The sequence below is a fragment of the Cydia splendana genome, chromosome 9 (genome assembly GCF_910591565.1).
Source record: "Cydia splendana chromosome 9, ilCydSple1.2, whole genome shotgun sequence".
In the NCBI taxonomy this organism is placed as follows: domain Eukaryota; kingdom Metazoa; phylum Arthropoda; class Insecta; order Lepidoptera; family Tortricidae; genus Cydia; species Cydia splendana.
In genome coordinates, this window is record NC_085968.1 from 14952988 (window position 1) to 14976716 (window position 23729).

Consider the following 23729-nt stretch of genomic DNA (forward strand, 5'->3'; position numbering starts at 1 on the left):
TTTCATGGTATTTTAGTTTCACAAATTTAGCACATAGGTTTTAATTATTTAAAAAAATAATGAGTTTGTTTCATTGTGTGCTGGTACTGGTGTTCAGTGAACATCATGTTTCATTGTATACTACATAAAAATGTTTCATTGTGCGACTAGGGGGTGTTTTTTTAATCAATTAATAAAAACTGCACCAAAGAGTGAAAGAAATTTAAAAATATTTAGCTCCAAATAAACTTTAATACACATAGAACATAACAAAAATTAAAAAAAACGCCAAACTCGAGTCTATATCTTGGTAAAAAATTGCGAAACTTAAATAAAAAAATTTACTTTTGTTGCACGAATTCACAATAATGCTCGTAGCAGCATGCTCTTTCTCCGAGGCGCGCTCGTGTTTTGGGGACGTGCTGGGGGTCCCTGAGCCTGCCCTTGCTTGACAGACGGCACTAGCTGGTAACACCTAGTTTCCGAGATATCGCAAAGTTACACTGTGTCCGATTGTATCAATGTAGAACAACTGATTTATGATGAACTACGCATTTACCTATATGGCATTTTACTTCACGCATCAAAGTAGCTAACTGCAAAACTTTACGTGGATATATGAAATATGATAAAAATGATAGAACATAACCCATTACCCGTTGTTCGATAAAACTTTTTTAGGCAAATTAATGAATCGTCAAGTCAGCCATTACGATTCATGGTGTTAGTCACGTAAAATACCTACCGCTTTTCCACCCATAAAAAGTATTACTAATGAAAGCTTCCTTTATACGATTTTCGCGAATTTGCTTCAATAAAATGTAGCGTGATTCACTGTGACCCACTACAATTCATCGTTACTCTGAATCATGAGATTAGTATTCTAAGCAACATACATATACTATGAAAGTCTTTCATGCCCTGAAAAGTGCTTACAGAAGATGCTTTCTGGGTCACACCGATGACATTGCTGATAAAACCATATACGAGGTTAGAATATACAATGAAGACATTGTAATTTGGTATAAAAGTTCTAATTCCCCTTTTTAATAAATAACAAGTATGAGGTCCGAATGGTTGATATTGCAATTGTGTCGCTTAACTTCAAACTCGGGTAAATCCATTCGACCCTCTCAGCAAATATCTACCCTATTACCTTTTCTTAATACCAAAATCGCATAATCTGACAGATGGATTTAACCGAGTTTGAAGTTAAGCGACTCAATTAGAGTTTTAAACGCAGTTTTTATCTCGATATATGAAAAAAAAGAATGTTAAACACACCTACTGATTAAAGGTACCTATTTATTGCAGGTAGCTAACTACATTAATATTTTATAGTAAATAGCTAAAAACAAGAGAGTTCAAGATGATTTTCTTTAACAATCTAAAATTTAATTACTCATGACCAATTAGGATTGTTCATTTTTTTTAGACCCCCATTTTTATTTTATTTTCTGAAAATATAGGTTAATTTAAGATACCAATTTGAATGATTTATTAATTCATGGCTCGGTTGAATATTTATAATTTATTGAAAATATGAGATACGACTTCTCGTAAATTACATGTAGTGGCTGATTTGATAAAGCACAAGCAATAACAAACATTAAAAAAATAGTTGTAATTGTCAATTGATTGTAATGTCACCTGTCTACAATGTCAGTGTCACGCGTTTCTATAAATAATATCGTCTGGAAAACTCGTTTATTTTGAATCCCTAAATCAATAATTTCAAAATACCTACGCTATAAATTTGTGAAAGCTGATTCCAGAAATCTGCCTAAGTTATATAATATAAGTTAGTTTTATTGGAGTATGTATCCATATAGCATCCAACTCCAACCATAACTTGGCTGAAATCAGGGGAGCAAAAATACAAATGTAAGTTACATCATATATTTTTTAACTGATTCGATTCGTAAGATGATTGGATTCATAAAATCGTTATAAGCGTCCATTGCTAAGGTAGCACCCAGTGGGTTCTACCGGCTTGTCACCATTGTTTGGATATTGTACTATATTAGGTACATGCCAATTTTGCTAATTATATCCTATAATTTCAGGTCATCGTGTGATTCCTATTTAGATACGGCTGTGGGATACGTAATGTACGAAGGAGATTGATTTTGTTAAGGCACTTGGGCCCTGAACAAAGTTGAGCATTTTGTATCGAAACGAACGTCATATTAATCGTCATAATACTTTACGACAGTAAATAATTCCTGGGAACAGAGTAAATAACAAACCATACACTTCTCTTCTGGTTCGTCAACAAGAAGCCATCATTGTCAGCTGCTCGTGCAGAACATGATGAACATACATATATGTATAGTTACTTTTTTTTGGGAAACATATATACATATATTTCCTAAATTAATAAAAAAGTAGGTAAACAAAAACATGTTTTATTATTCACAACTATTAACTTAAGTCTTGTCCACCATGATATCAGCAGCTTGAACTGCAACATGTACCTGGAAATTAGAAATTATATCTTTTTAAAGCAGTTTCAGGCTGAATTTTGAGTATGACTATGTATTCTTGTATAGTGTTTCTTTCTAGTAGGCACCATCTCTGTTTAACGGTTTGCCTTTATATACTCTGGCTACATTACCACAGAAAACACATAAGTCCCCGCGACCCTACCTACAAAGTAAGCTTTTAAATAATTGTAGTAAAATTATATTAATTTTATACTTACATCGACGTGATCCTCACAGCAATACTGTGTGTAAGTAGGTAGGTATTCCAAGTTCAATTCACGGCACCATGTTTCACGTCGTAGGTCTTCGCGGATTCGAACAATTATTTTTGTGAATCATTCCCACACGTAGGAACAAGGTCTTTGATATATTAAGCAACGAAAACTACTGTTTAGGTATCAATTATAAATCAAATCATAACAAACCAGCGCAGCGGTTTAACTGAAAAATTTCATTATGACAATGATAACTTTGACAATTACGTGAGTGACGGATTGATTTACTATGGTCCGATAACTTTTATTATGCGATGACTTTACATTCAGCCAACGAGAAAGGTCAAACTAAGGTCATAAGGATATTTGTTGAAATATCTTCAATCCTCAATTATTATATCGCAGCAAATGTCGGAAACTGTTTGAAAACCTCATATCTCGAAATGGTTTTCGAAATAGAACATTTAAAAAAAAATGAACAATCCTAATTTGAAGTCACCCTGAATATAGGTACCTACATAAATGAAAATATGATTCCTGCTTACTTTCAAGTCCACTTCTTCAACTTCAAAATTTGTTTTAAACTTCCATTTTTTAATTTGAAGAAGGCGATACGCTCAATCGAAGTAAAATCAACTACAATAAAAAGTTACTTTATTTTCTGTACGACATCAAGTTCTGTAAAAAATGGGTGTCGAAGAGAAAACAAAGAAAATGCTTCGCATATAAACTTTCCAAGCTCAAGTAATAGAAAGCTACAATTTTCTTTAATATCTCAGGACCTTGAGACCTTTTTGAAATTAAGGGGCCAAAATTGTGGTTCGTCGAACCTCAAGTCACGAGCGTCGCGGCTGAGCAACAGTTCGTACGGGTCGGTGCGTGGTACCGGCAAAAATCGTATTTCTTTATAATGCCATAATCGCTGTTACGTAGCCACCAACGTCGGTAATCGCTAACGATATTATTTCAATTAGACATTTACGAACCTAATTTTTATGGTTTAACCATAAAATTTGAAAAACTAGGTGCCTTGCCTACTTTTAATAAGTTTATATTGCCTTTTTGTCGCTTCGTCTATTTAATCAATAACTCAACCAATAAGATACACATTAAAGATAGTAAAAAAATTATAAGGCACTTACACAAAATATGTACTTAAAATATCTAAAGAGATGCTTCTCTGGTTGATATGTTACGGTTCAAATACATAACTATTTAGAAATATGTAAGTATTATTATGAAAATATGGTAAATTTAAATGTACTGTCTATAGTCAGCAATTTTATTACAGTGACACCAATTTGTTATGACTATTACCTACCATCAGGAAACTGTTGTTAAGGGCTCTACCGTCGTTAACTACTATGCACATTTGTTAATTTTGACGAATGGGAAGAATAATCTAGGGTCTAGAGTGTTAGAGCTGCTTTGCTTTTGGGCGTCATTAAAACAAGTTGAATTATAATTATGCTCCATTTTGATATCATCATCATCACTATCGGAATATTTAACGTTTGGTGCGACCATTAGATGAGAGAGATGCTTGCATTAGATTTTCTGTCCAACCATTTCTAATAGTAATAATTGTTTGAATTACAAGATGCCAAGAAAGCGCATAGGTAGAAATTACCTACAGTAGAGAGAAAATTTATGTAACTTTAAAATTTATTAACAAAGGCTTATCGCATAGTTACGTAAGGGATACCTATTAACTCCATTTTGTTTATTGTATTACCTATGAACATTGAGTACACATAACCAACAGAAACACGTGGACACGAAATCTACACATACAATTTAAATAAATGAGAATGAATGACGAAACGTGTTGATTAATCTACTATCATACTGACGATTAATCTCATTGTTTGCCAGACTCCATAGCCCGCAACACTTCACTACACCCTTCTGATGTTATAATTTGAAAAATATTTCCTAATTTGAACACTCTGAAAGTGTCTATCGTATTTTGTTTTGTTTTTCGTCACTATCGATAACTTACCTTACCTCTTAGGCAATGAACTTACCCAGGGCCGTCTTAAACTATGCTGAGGCCCTTGGGCACATAAGAATTTGGGGCCCTTTTGGAAAGTAAAGACAGCAAATTAAACTAACATTTTCTACTATGATCTTCTAGTTATTCAATATACTGAATAAATAGAAGATCATAGTAGAATATAATAGAAGGTAATCAAATATACTGTTACTATCTGTCGTTCGGGGCCCCCTGAGGACGGGGGCCCTGGGCACGGGCCCCGTGTGTCCTTATGGTAAAGACGGTACTGAACTTACCTCTAAGAACTTGCGAGCAGACATCGCAGGGCGTTATCTTCTTATAGGTGTACTCCTGGAAGTTGTGTGCATCTGAGTCGCCCCGGAGAGCCTCTCTGCCCGCGCCGTTCCTCCTACAGTAACACAAATCCATGTAATACCTCCAAATTATGAGCATATTTCTAACATGATATATAAGGATCTGATTATAAAACCTTTGAGATATTCTACAATGAAAAGGGCTCAGAGGGAATACGTAAATAGGTAAAAAACAATATGTATTAGGTAATAAGATATGACGCAAACATGTTGCTTAAGTACAGGATATAGCCTGATACAGGGACTATTAAAAATATTCCTAGGTATATTCGCATTTTTTTTTATTGAAATTGGGAATTGTCGTTCAATACGGATACTACGGATATTGTTTCACATCATTAAGAATGTTCATAGGTATAGCTATACATAGGTAGGTATAGTATAGTATACCTATACCAAAGAGAATTTGAAATAGAGGAATATTGTCAAAGGTATGGTGCCATCTTTTCGAGCGATGGCGCCATACCTTTGGCCAACTCTCGAGTAGATGGCGATACTTTTTGACATTTAACAAATTTAACACATATCAGTGAAAGAATAAGGATCAAAGTCAAATGGCGTTCTAAAAGTTTTAATCATTTGTGTCGAAAGATGGCAGTAAATGTACTGACTACATAATTTACTTTGACAATATTCCTCTAGTCTAAATTCTCTTTGGCTATACCTAGTTACGAGTTTTTTAAATGAATTTTCTAGTTTATTCTTTATATTTTGTACATAACCCTATTTTACTAAAAGGACGTAAGTACAAGTTAATATAATTTAATTTCTCACTGATTGCTTGTTAGCACCTCTAACAAACCATATCCTGTAGGTTTTTCATAAATTAATCAAGTTTTTATTCTTCTTCAATTGTTTTCAACTTTTCAATCATAACATGTAGTGTACAGTCTGAGCCATTTACAACCTCGCACTTCACTAAAGTGGTTATAATACGTCAAACATATTGATCGATGAAGTTCAAGGGCAGGGGGGGACAAATAGATCAGACTGGGGTAGTCAATCCAACACTAATTTAACCCTTAATGACACCCATTTGTCTACCTTGACGTTAAAAAATATCAGGCACGCAACAATCTTATAGAAAGTGTTTAACTACTAAAAGATAGGTTCGAGGTAATGGCGTTATTTATATCCCCAGACAGAAAGCTAAAAGCGGTAGTGTTGGGAAGCGAGTTTGCAGCTGCAGGACAGGAAGCAAGAATTAAGCTCGTGTTTGAAATCAAGCTATAACTATCCGAGTACTTACTGACATTTGTTCTTTTAAACTAAAATTCCCACAAAGGAATTTAATTTTGCTAAATAATTGCCCTAGCCGAGGCACAATTAGCGGAAGGCGGGTTAGCAACACCCTCAATATTGAATGTATCTGCCACATAGGAATATTGTCCTATGTGATCGTGTACCTAGATGTGTTTGTAAGAATGCATGGGCCGCTTTTGACGCTCAGCTTTGACAACGGATGAGAATTCTATTAGAACAAATGCGAAGCACCCGGTTACGTGTATTAAGTCTGTATTTATGTCATGCTGTTTATTGAATATCTGTTCGAGACTACGTGTAAAGGGTCAAGCAGTATCCAACATGTTGATGGGGAACAGTAACACAGGGCACACCTACGGGGGCACATTTACCTCATCGCCATAATCGTCGACACCGCGTGGTACATTTGATTTTTTCTTTATTGATGCAAGAAGAGAGAAACATCAATATGAACACGGCTTTTGAATAGTGAATACACAATTAAAACAATGGATGTTAATGAACCTGTGATAGATTTATATTTACGCAATCCAAAATAATATTGGAATCGCAAAGCATGATATACAGCGACCTACAAAAATACATACCCACTTTATGTATGTATTCCATTCATGTGTGTACAATGATTTTTTTTAACAAAAAAGACTCAAATGAGGAAATGAGTTCCCATTATCTTAAAAGTCATTCAATAATATTATGTACTTTAGCCGGATGTATTTTTTTGTTTGTTTCAAAATTTTATTTCAAGCTGTGTATGATTCCTTTAAACTGGAAATCGAAAATGCAAACTTGGATCAACCAACTATAAATATGAAATATGCAGGTACTTATGTAATAGGTATGTACTTAGGTATATAAGTTAAATGTAGAATTTATCCTAAATAACTGATATTAAGAAGATATTAAAAAAAGAAACTATATCGTGAATTGCGATTTCAGCATGAAACAGAGATTAATTCTACTAGTATTTGCTCGTGCGTAATTGTAAAGGTCTTTTACGTAGAGCGCTGAAGCGTATTCGTGGCCCTCTATCACAGATTGTATTTGTACAGGTGTAAATAATTCAATGTCAGAAAACAAATTAGCTACGACTTCTAAGCAGTAAGAGCCACTATATTGTATATTATATTCGATAAAACGTTTAATATTTGGACATGTATATGTATTGAATAACTTACACCCTAAGCATTAAACTTAAATTTTACTTGATGATGATAACTGATAAAACAAGACGGCGGTACACCTAAATGCGAACCATTGTGAATATAGTGATAATAATGTACAATATGTTTGTGTATAAATTAGACTGCTGTACAATGGACGAGAAGAGCCTCGAGCGCTGAATATTCTCAAGTCGAGAGCAACTCGTTATCTCAGAAAACTATATCAATATTTACCAAGCTGAGCGCACCAAATTTGCAAGCCTCTGAAATTTCCTACTCCTAAATTTATTCACACTTACATTTTCTGCAATTCTGTATTTACAAGAATAAACAAATACCATTTTGTGACAAATAAATCTGCCCCTTCAATTTATTGTGGTACTTATGGTAACTAATTATAGTGCACTTAAAATATTTGCAGGACGGGTGTTAAAAGAAGCACTTCTTTCTTATATTACACTATATTTTTAAATTATTTCTATTAGTTTCGACAAAATTTATTATCACAAATTAATTTTAAAACTTGATAAATGTAGATAGGTTAAAAGGTAGATGGAAACTAATTTCTGAAAATAGTTGTTTTTCAGATACAGTACCTTATTATTATTAAGTACTACGGCAAATATTACTAAGTTTATAAAAAAGATCCCGCCATATAAACTGTAACGAAAATCATACAAAAAAAAATATAAACAAGCAGATTCTGTGTGTGTAGGTTCGAGTGGCTATTACCTACTTACGTTTCAAGAAGCCGTACCAAATGCGTGCCGGGACCTATATGCTATAATCTCATTTGCGAAAGACAGCGAGGGTAAATATTATTTGTCTAAATGGAACTTGAACCCTATTCTAAGAGAAATACTTTGTTACATATCTACGTTTTCTTTCCTCTTGACTCTACAGGGGAGCGAGTTGCTGGTGACATAACATTATTATAACATGTCTCGGTAACGCTTTACGATACGACATGAAAAAATGAATTTAATTTACGTAATACGGAGCGTATTCATCGTAAAATATGATATAAATGTCATAAAAAGCGTTGTTTTTGCATAAAATTAACTGCACTGTAGAGTGACGTGTCTTGATTTTGGTATCAACCTGAAGTCATATTTTAATTTCTAATGAATACACTCCTAATATAAGTAATCGTAACCATCTATAAGTTAAGTTGACAATATTGTTAAATTATTCCAACATAACGTTATAGTGGTTAATTAATTGGTACTGCAACTCGCATCCCAATAAGTTTATTGCCATCAGTGTTGAACTATGGATTATCTACTAAATTAATTCATCGATAAAAGACTAGTTCACAAAAACTACATAACGACATAATACTGGTCGACACCGGAGTCATACAATTTTTAGGTGTCAATCAAGGTCTAGCCATAGGTAATTCAATTTATTTTAAAATGCAAATATTATAGAGTTAGACCAAGCTTAGATAAATCTGCAGCGATTTTAATGGCCCAGACTGTGCAAGTTTTATTTTAAACTTCTATGAAATTATGACTTATTAATAATAACACTTGCATTTCCACTTGTCTTGGTCTAACTTTAACAGTCTACCAACGTATTATAAATAGTCTAAATTTATTACAATCAATATTAGAACTGCGACTAAATTGCTAAATCCGATATGTAGGTCCAAATTATATAATAAAGAGAAATGTAACACTACATAAGTATATGTTTACCTATGTATTTATTGCCTACCTTTAATTTCTACCGGCTGGCCGCCCGGTGAGGATCTTGGAACGGTGTTGATATAATAATTACAACTGCACCTCTGGAGTTAATTGGAAACTGTGATGCTCTACACATATTCTCACTAACACGTCATAGCACCATGTACTTAGGAGGGGCAAACGTTGTTTAGTAGGTATTTAGGTATTTTCTCTTGCAAACACATAGAAAGTAACCCATTGCCTTAAAATATAATAGTAGGAAGAAAAATCGCTTCAGGGCGCGTGTTTTTAAAGAAATGTTCAGGATTTAAACTCAGCTATAAAGCTAAAATGTAACCTCTTCGCTTAGTGACTTCATTAACTTCGTAAGGCGCTTTACTGTGGGCGGGAATACTTAGTTAATCTGCTCTTGTTTGCCGCCATATTTAACTTTTCTTGCTTAAGTTTTTGGAAAAGTAGCTAAGTCAAATAAAATAAAAAAAATCTTTATGATTTGATAACGATTGAATTAAAAAAATTGTAATAGGCGAAATCCATGGAATGATTCAGATTCTAGCATTCAAATAGCTTTCCGTTTAATCAAAGAAAATAAATATGTTTTCTGTTGTGGTTTTATTTCAAGTTAATATTTCAAATTGTTGGCTTCTTCCATCATAGTTGGCACTGAAAATCTGGCAAAAAACAACAGTCTCAACGTGTTTCTTTTGTTTCAGCGCATGTAGGTTAAATATCAATGGGGTGTAAGTGCAGCAAGTTACGTAACAGTGTACGTATGTGTGTTATGTGTAATAGTTAGTATGTTCAAAGAGAATTTGAAATAGAGGAATATTGTCAAAGCAAATTATGTAGTCAGTACATTTACTGCCATCTTTCGACACAAATTATTAAAACTTTTAGGACGCCATTTGACTTTGATCCTTATTTTTCACTGATATGTGTAAAATTTGTTAAATGACAAAAAGTATCGCCATCTACTCGAGAGTAGGCTAAAGGTATGGCGCCATCGCTCGAAAAGATGGCACCATACCTTTGGCCTATCCTCGGGATAGGATAGGATCAAAGTCAAATGGCGTTGTAAAAGTTTTAATCATTTGTGTCGAAAAATGGCAGTAAATGTACTGACTGAGTACATAATTTACTTTGACAATATTCCTCTTAAATTCTCTTTGGTATTTTCTAAAAAAAAATCGAAGTTTTTCACGTAAAAATTAATCAACAAGCCTAACTGTCATTGAATGCGGCATTACACGTTATAACTTCGAATCTCTTCCATATTATCTAAGCTTGCAAGTAACTTGGCACATGTACTGAATTCTTACTTGTCTGGTGGCGCAGCATGGGGTGGGGGGGCACTGGGGGGCTTCAGGCTGCGGAACGCTTTCAGCCACTTGTTCTTCATACTGCCGGCGGATGAAGAGGAGAGTTTGCGATCGACTGCTGCTGTTCCGCTGTCCGCTTTCGCTGCGAATAGCTCTCTCTGTCAACAAAAAAAACATGGTTATCTATGGGAACACCAAATGATGCCCTAAAAGTGACAATTTATTAGCTAAAGGTACGGTCGTAGCGCTACGTCGTAGCCGATATGGGTTTCCCGGTATGTAACGAGAATGCTTCGTAGAGGCAAAACGGCAACGTGTCCGTGATTAACGCTGCATGGGTTAACTGTGAGTTATGATTATGTCGAATGGAGATTTAAGCGAAATATTTAATTTAGTAAAATTAGAATAGATTTCTTGTGCTTAAGCACAAGATTAAATAATAAATAAGTTTAAGATAAACATAAGAGTATGAACACCAGACCTGAACAACACCAGTGGGTTTGCAAGTGCGTGGCTGGAGTTTAAGGTGGGAGTACGCTATTTTCTTAAAGGTTAGAACAGCAGCAGAATGATTCTGATACGAAGCGAGCGTAACAATTCGATTTAAACTATTAAGCTAATTTGAAATGCAGGCATGCCAGGCATGTAACAACTTTGCAGCCCCCATGGCTATAATCTAGTTCCGGACTGACAACTTGACTACCTCATCAACAAATTTAGGTTTGGTTATAAATTACCGCCCGACAGTGAACAAATGGACTTTGACCCTACCTTAACTTTTTATTTCATGTGTGTAAGGTGACACTGCAAAAATATAAAGCCAGAGCTTAATGAATTGATAGGCCTCTTGGGTACGCACGGTTTGGTAATTTCGAATGTACAGTGTTGGCTTAGGATCAGGTGAGTAGAAACGTAATTATATTATATATAAGGAATGTTGTGTCTACTCGTAGAGATTACTTATACTTACATAAATAAAATAAGATAGGAATGCAGGACAAATATAATTTAGATTTTCTTGATTTTAAATTATCTTAATTCTGCATGTCATTAATTCATTATGAATAATTTAGTGTTGTACAGCGACTAATATTATATTAAATGAAAATCAAATCAATATTGTGTTTTGAAATAAATTGGAGTTCGCCCTTCTGATAATATCTGAGCTTTTTCGCAAGCTACTCTAATATTGACGATATCATGACAAGTGCGCTTGATACGATCATGCACCTTGACCAAACCACCAAAGTCCAGGCATCGTAGCTAACATGCCAATCGCTTACGCTCCGTAGCGAACGAAACGCAACTGTCACTGTTGCACTAATATTAATGTTGCATTAATATATATTACTAATATGGAAGAATCTAGAGAGACAGAAAGCGTTTCGATGTCGTAGCGCAAGCGATTGTCACCCTGGCTAAGCCGGCTGATATACTATTTCCTAGTATCTTTGTAGATACTTACTAGGAATAGAAGGTACACTGGAAATACTTGTGTATAGAAGGTACACTGGGAATAGCGACGGTAACGTCTCGTAAAACAGCACCAACTTTCCGCCAACGCTTTTGTTCCGAAGCGATAATCAACTATTTATTTAGCAGTTTGGAATATTGTCATGATATTTAATTACACAAACGGGTCTACCGCGATATAATTTCATTGTTTTTACCTTTAATTCCGACGTTACAAATCCGGGTACAAATTATCGTCTACTTGGGGACCAGTGATTCAAATGTTGAAACCAGCGGATATATCTTCGGACCAGTGTACGGATACTGTGAGTGTTGCGTGTCGTGCCGTGGACAATAAACATTAAACTTTAACGGGTAGCTGCAATTTCTTTGTCTACCCCGAACATTTTTATAAACTAATTTCGGGTAGTTTAGTGGTGTTTTATTAATATCTCCGTTGACATTTGTTGGGACGTCAGTCTTTCCGTGACCACAGCTGGTGCAACTCAGCTGAAACGTCGGAATTAAAGGTAAAAACAATGAAATTATATCGCGGTAGACCCGTTTGTGTAATTAAATATGTGTACAAAACGCGAGAGTTTAAAGTGTTATATTGTCATGATGTCATAAAATTCTATGAGTCAATCCATTTTAAATCTACATTCACGCTGTTTACAAAGTTTACTGTATTGGCTCAATTGGCTGTGTGGGCGACAGTGGCCTCCGCCTGGCGACATTGGACTCGGACACACTGGCACATGACGCAAATATTATAAAAATTTGGGCCGCGAAAGTTCTCATGGACTTTGTATACGTATTATAGCTAATATAGACAAATTAATAGTGTCCGACCGAAGGTTCGGTTTCGGTTTCGGTTTCGGCCAGTTTCGGCCAAAAAATCATGTTTCGGCTGTAGTTTCGGTTTCGGCCAAAAAACGGCCGAACCTTTCGGCCGGGCCGAAACTTACGAAATGGTACTTAGTACTATGAAACTAAACTATGTGACAAAGACCAAAAGTTGGGGAATAAGTAGGACAACAATATTAATATGTATGTACCTACATATACTGATTCATGTATAGGTACAGAAATTAATTGGTTTATTATCAAAACACAATTCCACTTATGAGGGCGCCACTAGACGCAGTCTTAAGAGGCTTTTAATACCTATAACGCGCATACTGTCTAATTGTATCGGAGTAAATGAGATAGCACTGTCGCATGTTACTGGGCCTGGGCAAAGGAATAATAAGAAAACTCATCATCTTCCTCGCGTAATCCCGGAAATTTTGCCACGGCTCATGGGAGGTTGGGGTCCAATTGACAACTAATCCCAAGAATTGGCGTAGTCATTAGTTTTTACGAAAGCGACTGCCATCAGTCAGACTAACCTTCGAACCCAGAGAGTAAACTAGGCCTTATCGGGACTAGTCCGGCTTCCTCACGATGTTTTTCCTTCACCGAAAAGCAAATAGTAAATATCAAATGATATTTCGTATACCTATAAGTTCCGGAAAACTCATTGGTACGAGCCGGGGCTTATACCTGCGACCTTCGGATTGAAAGTCGCACGCTCTTACCGCTAGGCCACCAGCGCCCAAGGAAATATCTCGCTTTTTAATACAATGGACATTGGTTGGAGTCTGTGCTCAACTACTTATCCTGAAGCCTGAAGCACGGCTTTGACTTCGCATGAAAGTTCGCCGCACTGGGGCACTTCGGACTTTTAGGCCCAGGTGAAGATCGGTACCCGGCCTTGCTATATTTCAACAAAAAATTTCGCGCTCGCTACGCTCGCGTTTTTGCTTGACCCTGTATCTACATGTTAGCTTGACTGGTGAATTAATAGAGTTAGACTAAGAACATTCTGCAATTATTTTGATAGCATACGCAGTACAACTAGTGCAAATGATATTTATACGTCATAATTTCATAGAAGTTTTGACGTTTAAAATAACACTTGCACTCCGTGTGTTATCAAAATCGTTGCAGAATTATCTTGGTCTAACTCTAGTAATTTTCTTAAAAAACTGCTTAAGCAACATCAATTTCAAGGACATTGGGTGTTGAGTTGACAGACCCATAATATGTGTGTAAAAGCAGTTTTATGAAATTTTTTCAATGATTTTAACAAGTCTACAAAAGGTTCGGTTTCGGTTTCGGTTTCGGCCGAAACTAGAGCCAAAGCCGAACATTCGGTTTCGGTTTCGGTTTCGGCAAAAAAACATGTTTCGGTCGGACACTACAAATTAAGCAGTAATAGCCGAGAGGTTCAGGCGTTTTCAAACCGAATGCCTGGTTTCAAATCCATGTTCGTAAAATTCACACCTTAAAAATGGGTATTTTATGTTTATTAACGTGATAACTAGGAAAAGGGTGACTTCCATGAATGAAACCTAGTTATATTTTCTAGTCGCGTAATCCATAAATTTTGTTAGGTACCTACCTAGTTGACAAGTCCATTTTCAATACCCGATTTAACAATAAGTTATATTTATTTTTAAACAAATTCTGCTCATTGAATAGGGTGTGAATAACGTGGTATTTTACTTACAATTACCTTAATGTAGTTGGCAACGATTAAAAACATACCAATGTGTTATATCGCGTGCACGAAATCTATTAGGGCAGCGTGATTGGGGCAAACATTGAGTACCGTAAACCGGGGTTACTTTGATTTGCGGGTCGACTTTGATAACGACTTCCCTCCGCTACTAAAGTGCTTGTTTTGACGAGTTGGAAAATAACTTCGCAGTATTTTTTTCTTTATTGGCAACACTGATAGTTGCTTCATCGCCCAGTAACCGGATGTGAGTGTAATATTATTATTTCGTCTTGAAAAAAAATATTAATGGCGGATACGCATTTCTTTCTGGTTTTATTGGTTGAAAAACTTTAACTGTATTTGTGTCAATAATTAAATACATGTAATTTTATAGTGTCTTAGGTTAATCAGTGTTTATTCGTGAGTTTATAAAAAAATACCTGAATTCGACAACCTACACATGTGCACATAGCCGGGGAATCCATGAGTCGGGGTGTCTTTGATCACTTATACGTGGTGAAATTGATCAAAATATTAAAGTAACACCATGAATTGTTTTGGCAACCTACGATTTTTTTATGTATCTTTTTCAATAATAAATATGTATCGTCTGAGTCAGTGGAAGAGGTAGAGGTTGTATAATTATAAATTTGTATGTAAATGTTGATCTCCGGAACTGCTCATCTGATTTTAAACATTCTTTTACCCGTTTCTATTGTATGGTATTAACTTTCTGGGTGGAAATTGGCTATATTTAATACTGCGTCTTTGCTTTAGGTGTTTTATTATACGTGCGTAAGGCCACCAGCCCACCAGGGTATTAATTAATTCTACTATTAATAAATATGCATTGTTTTTTTTATAGAAACAATGCCAGAGATTACAAAAAAATATCGGGTAACGAGACTACAAAAAATACCAAGAAGAACAACTCAATGAGCACGCCACACCTAGTGGCGGGCACAAGATCTATTCGTGCCGCGTCGAAAGCATACAATTTTTTTTATAGAACATATTATAAGTATGAAGGCAACATATCAAAAACCCGAGTGCACATACCAAATTTACTGAAACCTTAAAGCTTGCAATTCAAAAATCAGTTGCTAAGTGAGATAATAAGTTAAAATCCTACGTTATTTATAGTAGATAATGTAATAAGCGCTTCAAGTTATTAATTTGTATCATTTGGTATGTTATCAAAGTAACCCCACACTTTAAAAATATAAATAACTTAAAAAATACTTAACCGATTTTTATTTTTTTATTTTTTACGGGCTTTTTAGCGGGTCTACTTTAGATTGTCAGCAAAAAAATTAGTGGTTTCAAAGTAACCCCATTCTCAATATAACTTTGATCGCGTTGTTTTTATTTATTTATGAAAAAAATATAAGTCCTCATTTTTTTTTATTTGGCAGGCGGAAAGAAGAGAAAATACCGATTATTATATTTTTATTTCATATTTTTACGTATATTAGGATCGTCAAAAAATGGTGCCAAACTCTAAAATTAATCAAAGTACATTAATTAATACCCCGGTTTACGGTAGGTATGCCTATGTGTACGCAGTTCATTAAGATAATATCGCTATTAATTACAAAAGTAAATACAAATTATTTAGTTTCTCAGTAAATAAGTTTATTGTAAGGCAAAAAACCTCACGGAGAGAGAAATAAACGTACGTGCCCACAATGAAAAGTTTTAAACATTCGTATATTTGTTAAAATAGTTCTGTTTATAGTTACAAAGTGTAAAATGCAGCAGCTATTGAAACACTCACATGACTCAGAAACTGGCAGGATTTAATGTATTTTAACTTATCTATGTAGGTTTTTTTTTTGTTTGTTAATTTTTCGTAACACAATGGAATCAATTCACTTGAGACTAATTACAGTCATTAACTGTGTACTTTTTTTAAAGGGCAAAACAGAAATATTCCTTTATTCTTTTTCTAAGGCATAGGCCCGCTGCAATTCCCTGATCGACTACCGAACTCTATAAACGATTTTGTGTAGGTGGTCATGGCGCTGGCGTGATAAATTTCTGATTGAATTTTGCCGGTTTGTTTGCACCCAATCATGATTAAAGCGGTATGTATAAATAATCAAGTGGAATTTGATGACGCAGTCAGATATTATCTATCGACTATTATAAAGAGTTTTGCTTTAGGATATATTTGATTCACTCTTTCGACTGCAGATGAGCAAATGTGGGCTTTTTAATACCATCCACCAGCATAAGCATTTAGGCATTAAGTCCGCCATTTTATTTGTATTTTGTGCAATAAAGTTTAAATAAATAAATAAATAAGCGTGGGCTGCACCAACCGCGTCTGACAGACTAAAAGGAAGCCACCTAAAGGGGCCCACCGATTAACAGTCCGCCGGACGGTATCGGCCTGTCAGTTGTTCGGAACTGTCAAAATTTAGTTCTAACTGACAGGCCGATACCGTCCGGCGGACTGTTAATCAGTGGGCCCCTTACGATAGTGTAAGTATCTACCTACCTAAAAGAAACGTATTGTGCGGAAAGTTTTTGTTTTTTAATATTGGTTGAATTTGTTTAATTCAATATTGCGCAATGAGGCATTTTTTCTAGCATCAAGCATTTGAACGAATGAACGCCGGAAGTTTTTGTGATTGTGTTGATTCAACAATACCTTTTGGATTCCTTAAATAACTTTTTTCCAGGAAATTGAGGCTATTTTCTGTTTAAGAACGCAAGCATTACGAACCTATCCAAATACGCGCCGCTACATTAGTCTATGTTTCGAAATTTTTGCCTTTTCCAAGTTAAAAGGATTGGTCGAAAAGTTGCATGTCCAACGTTCACTTAGTTAATGAAATCCTGGCTTATTTGTTAGTTCGCAACCCACACTCAACTGATCGTTAGGGAACTTAACACTAAACTAACCTTTAAGTAAGTAAATGTGAAGTGCTGAAATTAAGCTTGTTGCTAAATTTAGCATTCATTACGGTCTAAAATAAAACAAGAAACGTTTTTATAAAGATTTATGAAAACGAGTAGGTAGGCTACCTACCTGCTTTGATTTAAATTCTAATACAAAAACCTACGTAAAAACACCTACTGAAAAAAAATCAAATGTAACAAAGTCGGGTAGTACTTATTTAATTATTCGTGAGTAAACATGAAAACTTATTACGTATTTATGTAAAAATGCAACGAAACTGGGTAAAATGTCACTGCAAAGACTCAACGATCAAGATAAAGTCTGATTTGTGAAATAAAAACAAGGCCTTGGCACGCTATTATGGCACAGCACAGAGTTCTAAAAGTATTAAACCTTGGCATCTTACAGAAGGCTAAGCAATTTGGACACTACGTACGTTAAGCAAGCAACAGGGAGTTATCATAAAATTTTGAGAAACATATGCACTTTGGTATGGACTCTGGCTCAAAATTACTAAAAAAACAATGAAAATACGACCATTTTCAGCTTTACACACATTTTCAGATACAAAGCTTTTCGATAAAATCGATTTTCTAATATTTATGACGATTTTCAAAGAGATTTAAACAACGGTTTTGATCTTGTTTTAATACAGCCTGAGTGACCTCGAAGATCGCTCAGGCTGATTGGTGCATGTGAAATAAAGTGAGAATCATGCGTATTTAAGATGCTGGCCAATCACCAAAACGATCGTCAAGGTCTTGTCGAGGTGACCAGTTCAAAACTGTAACAGATTGTTAAATTAGAATCTACCTCCAGGAAAATGTTTACATAAAAAAGACGAAAAACATTCACTTTGCTGTACTTGTACTACGTGAATACTAGATAAACTCATGTTTTAAAAGGAAAATGAAAACCAGCCTTTAGCGTTGGTGAAATCGTAGCGTAACATTTTATTCCTTCTCACTAAACAATTTAAGGACCAAGCGAATTAATTTAATGCGTGACCGACCTAGATCTCAATCGGGTGGCACTCTCGACTGTTCTTAGAAAGGGCATGTAACGTTGACCTGCTTGAGACGCGGGTTACGAATCGAATTAGACGGTTTTACTCACTGATACTTTTATTTTGTTTAAGGCCTTAAATAACTTCTTCAATTTATGGTTGACGACAACGAATTTTGGACATGCGAGCAATATATCAGTTGGAAGTTTTTTAAGTAGGTAGGTAACTATCTCATTTATTTGGTTCATGCATACATTATTCACATACAAAATAACAAACATTGTCTCTTTTGTAATACTGGAACCTCATTTCAGTGATATTATGAAGTATCATTCCAGATACTGCTAATAATCCAGTCATCAATTTAATTAAAGTGTCTCAGGCTTCGAGCAACACGGAAGGGAGGTGGCATTCGCACTATTTCCCCTCTGCCGAGGTACAAGATTAGCGCGTCAATCTAATCTAGCGCGGGTAATAAAACTAGTTGCACTTGGATTTTTCACTAGACTGAGTCCAGACGCGCGCGGGAACACTGCTGCACCAAAATGCCTGTTTGCTCGGTTTTTTGTTATAAAAAGAGGTCGGGGACATCAAATTTACAAAAAGAAAGTGTTATATTTCAGATGTAATATTTTTTTTTACATATCATACGTTTAATTACATTCAAACACAATTATTATATTTTAGTCTCATGTAATTGTTGGATTTATCGATTTTGCTCGCTCAGTACAAATTGCGGATCGGTCGAGCGACAAATCCGACTTCTCATCTCTCAGAATACAATAACATACTTCAACGAAAATGTGTTAGTGTGCGTGTTGTGACACTTGTCACTCGTCCGTACACAAAAAGAGATCGAGGTTTGCAAGATTTGTCTTTGACGTGTGTCATTTTCTATGTATTTGTGTCGTCATTACAGATTGGATTTTGTATGTAAGTGTGTGAGAAGTGCGACTGTGTGCACCTTTCCCCCCGCGAAAAATGGCAGAAAGATTTGTACGGTGAGATATCGCTTGGGCCCCTCCCTTCCGATGTGTCGGAAGCCGGTGTTGCTCGAAGGTCTCAGGGTGTACTAACTCGTCTGTTTAAAAATAGAATGGTTTTTGCATATTTTGTAAACTTGTTTTGTAAGCTTTTGTTTAAAAGTCCTATAGGTTAATTCGCCAGTAACTGGCCACTTTTAGTAACTGGCCGAAATAGGTGAATAGAATTCATTTTTAGTTTAGGACGGCCACTCGGCCAGTTACTAAAAGTGGCCAGTTACTGGCGAAATATTAATGGTAAACTTAAATATTAATGGTAGCCCGCGGAAATGATCAATGTGTATTAGTCGGCTTTCGAATTATTTGGCACGCCTTCGACAATAACTGTGTATTCCCGAGGTACTGCTTTCGAACGTCTTAACACTTTGTGTGTTATGTTTATGCGGGAAGTAGTAGCTCGTCAGGAATTTTACTTGGCAGATACATATTCGTGTAAGTGTCGCGTTCTCCCACTAGGTGTGGTGTGGGTTGGCTCTTAGAAGTTCTTGAATTTGTGACGTGGTATCAAAGTAGTTTTTTTTATTTGAACTGAACTATTATTTATGACAGGGAATAGGTGTTACATCCTAATAGAATAAATATTACGATTTGTACCTATATAATTATGGTTAGGATTTTTTAAATAAATATACGTTCCTTCATCATTTTCATCCGGGTATAGTTCATTACATATGTTTTTAAGGACACATTTACACACAAATGTACTCCAATACTGAGTTTTTTAGAGTATAATATAGATTTTATCTTGGGTAGGTACTGTAAAGAGGACGACCTAAACGGGAGAACGCTGTGGGTATAAAAATACGGTTTCTTCTGTGTGCAAATATATTTGAGCTAGTTTTACAATCAAATATCTACACTTGATCGCTGCCTCTCATCGAATGCCGAATGCGCACCGCGTTCCATTTGACAGCGGGCTGATATTCTAAATTTAAATATCATAACTAACCAGTCACAGATTAAAAAGGCTGTAAAGGTTGCAAACCTTTACAGTACCGAATATGATAGATGCAATCTGAAACCCATTAATGTGAAAATCTCACATTTTCCTGACGTGTTCAAGCTGCGTAGCGCTGTCGAGGCGCATCAAACAATCGAACCAGATAAATGCCAAATGGAATGAAAAAAAAAACGTTGACTATTTTTAGTACAATACTTATTGACTTATTGTTGATGGACGTAAAAATAATATGCTACCTATTATTATGAATATAAGTTAAAAATATACAAAAATATGGATATTTGTCACATTTTAACGATTACAATAAGATAAGTACTAATATTTTGATTAAAAGCAACAATATAAAGTACTTATGCATTAAAATGTCAAAATAGCGTTTCTATTTAGAAACAATATAATATGCAATTTTAGAATTCTAATTGTTTATTCTTCTGTTCCCTTAAGGCAGTGGTTCCTAACCCTTTCAGTCCGGTCAGCCCTATGACTAACTAATAGGGAACCCTCCTCCCAATGGTAATAAAAAATAAAACGTGTACGTTTGTTGTATTGTTATATTAGGTTAGCTTATTACCCCCGTAAAATACCAGTTGTACCCCCACTAGGGTAATTACCCCCAGGTTAGGAACCACTGCCTTAAGGCCTATTTCCACATTGATTAGTGTTTAGTGCAAGTTTATATGTTTGCCACTTGGGATTACTAGCAAATGTACGAGTATGACCTCACACTAATGTGTATACGGACCCTAATAATACAGTCGGCGTTGGGAGAATGTTGCGTATTAAAAACTTATTTTTATATAAATAACTTATAAAATGTAAGGTCCACAACTCTTACAAGGCAGCATAGCCCTATCACTGTAAGACTGGGGCAAAGATAGTTTACAAAAGTGAGCACGGGTGTATTCATTCGAGGGGCGTAAGAGAGTGAACTCTAATGAACACTTCAACGTTGCGGCGATCTAGTACATTCCCATTGCATACAGACACTAGGGCGAGTCCAGTTCTCAGGCAAAACAGTGTAGCTTGACATAGAGATACGTAATAAACATAAGTAATCATAAAACGCACTTAAACTGGTTTTCTGGAACTTCCGGTTCGCCAATGCTTAGCGAGCGATTGTAATTTCGCTCTTGTTGCTCATAAGACTACACCTATAGTGAATCTGATTTAGAGAGATGCGGTAAGCAAATATGCTATGGTTACTATATGCGAGTTTTCTATATCCATAGTGTATGCAATAGAAGTTGTTAAAACGATTTTGAAAACCATTGTTTATATGAGCAAATCATACACTAGGAATTAGGAATCCTCTAGACGGAGCTAAGAGCAATTATTTCATGAAACCGCTGCTGCCAAAAATACAGGGGTGCGAGGGACGAGGTGAGCGAGTCCCGTGCCGTGATTGGTCCGTTCAAAGACACGGGCGTCACACAAAGACACTTGACTCGAAAATGGAGTAAAACTACCGTATGCGTGGCAGAGGGGGTAGCGCTACTATGCTCAGTCTGGAGGATTGAGGAGGAGTTAAACAAATACTTACTAAAAATATTGGCGTATGTATGTATGCAGGTGTACGTACAAACAGTCAGTAAAACTATGACCTACTAAATAAATTTGACTTTTGAATTTTACTAACAACAATATTTAAATAAGCCTGTAAATACCTAAATTGTGCATAACAACAATTTAGAGCTAACTTCGGCAACGTAAATTTGAAGATCCCTATTTTAAAAGTAGGTACTTACCAGCGTTTAAGGTGGTAACAGCGAGAAAACTGAGGTATGCAAATTAACTCATTTACATGTCTTTCTATAGAGATGCCCTCTCGCGCATGAGAGGAGGCCTGTGCCCAGCAGTGGGACGTATATATATAGGCTGAATTATTATATTATTATTTATTATTATAGAGAGCTCTCCCTTTCAACTTTAAGGGCTTTATTTACTTCCTACTATAAACTTTTTTCTTTGCGAACTCTTGTCGTATTATTATTTTACGTTCAATTGCTGATTGGCTAGATATTCTATTTAAATATTAAGGTGCGGCATTGACATTAGGTACATCGACAAGGTCGGCTCATTGAAACAGTGCAGTTTCAAGGACTACACTGTTTTTATATAAGAACACCATGACACCATGGTAGATATGCATCTCGGATATGTTAGTATTTATGAGATCCGGTCTGTTGATTTACAGCAAGGGCGCTGCTACCTGAAAAACTTTACGTTTGGTACTTTATCAACTTCTTACTGACCCCAGGGATCTCAGATATGAAAAATTACTCCGAATGGAGAAAAAGGTATAAAGTTTTCTTACAAATAACATATATTAAGTGAAACTTTGGACTTTCGCAGAAATGTTTATTCCATTCATATTTATGATAATTTCTTAAGGGAATAGTTAACTACCGACTTTTTTGAATAATATATTGCTAATCTCACTTCTACATTTTTGATTTTTGATGCAACACAAAATTTTGTATAATATGTACTTATTAGTTCCCAATTTCCATTTCATGTTCTTACTAAAAAATAAAAAGAGGAAATGGAAAATATTTTATTTCTTATACTAACCTTTAAACGAGCAATTCTTGTTGTATATTTATTTATATATATATATTTCGGGGATCTCGGAAACGGCTCTAACGATTTAGATGAAATTTGCTATATAACCCCCATATAGCAAATTTCAAAATTTCGGGGGTGAAAAATCAATCTAGCCTTCCTAGGTCTTATCTCTGGGAAACGCGCATTTTTGAGTTTTTACATAATCCCAGATATTAAATAAAATAATACGAGTAGGTATGAAGAAAAGTTTGGGCTATTTATTGGTAAAGATAAGACGCGATTGTGATTTACATATTATTCACAGCACGCATTGATATGATGTCTGCACAATATTTGGCGAATACTAATATCATTGGCGTATTCGTGATCTACATGTAAGTATAAGTATAGTACCTGCATACTAAGAGATTCCTGAAACGTTAACATGATGAGAATCTCATATGGTATTGCTCCATTTCGAATATCACCCTCCAAGAATTCGGCCGCAACTGTTCGCAGGAGGAATGAGATTTGTGGTAGGTAATACACAGTGGAGACAACTCAAATTGGATTGCCTGTCTAGCTAAAAGGCATTCCCGATTTCTTCTTCGTCGCGTTATCCCGGCATTATTGGCACGGGTCATGAGAGCCTGGGGTCCGCTTGACAACTAACCCAAGAATTGGCCTAGGCACTAGTTTTTACGAAAGCGACTGCCATTTGACCTTCCAATCCAGAGGTACACTAGGCCTCGGGATTACATGGTCCGGTTTCCTCACGATTCAC

General features: G+C 35.5%; 1 protein-coding gene and 1 long non-coding RNA gene across 7 annotated transcripts in view; both read right to left on the bottom strand.

Moving 5' to 3' along the window:
- LOC134793709 (uncharacterized) overlaps positions 1 to 23729 on the bottom strand; it is a 344598-nt gene that overhangs the window by 169670 nt on the left and 151199 nt on the right. The gene's annotated exons all lie outside the window — the stretch shown is intronic.
- Positions 1 to 23729, bottom strand: part of LOC134793633 (uncharacterized) — a 163367-nt gene that overhangs the window by 17098 nt on the left and 122540 nt on the right. For 5 of the 6 annotated variants that reach the window (XM_063765257.1, XM_063765260.1, XM_063765261.1 and 2 more), the window contains exons 11-13: positions 10487 to 10644; positions 6685 to 6729; positions 4973 to 5085 (exon numbers count right to left, since the gene is read on the bottom strand). In XM_063765257.1, the coding sequence (XP_063621327.1) occupies positions 4973 to 5085; positions 6685 to 6729; positions 10487 to 10644 (316 nt within the window). The remainder of the gene's footprint in view (positions 1 to 4972; positions 5086 to 6684; positions 6730 to 10486; positions 10645 to 23729) is intronic. The other variant, XM_063765258.1, reaches the window with a different exon arrangement.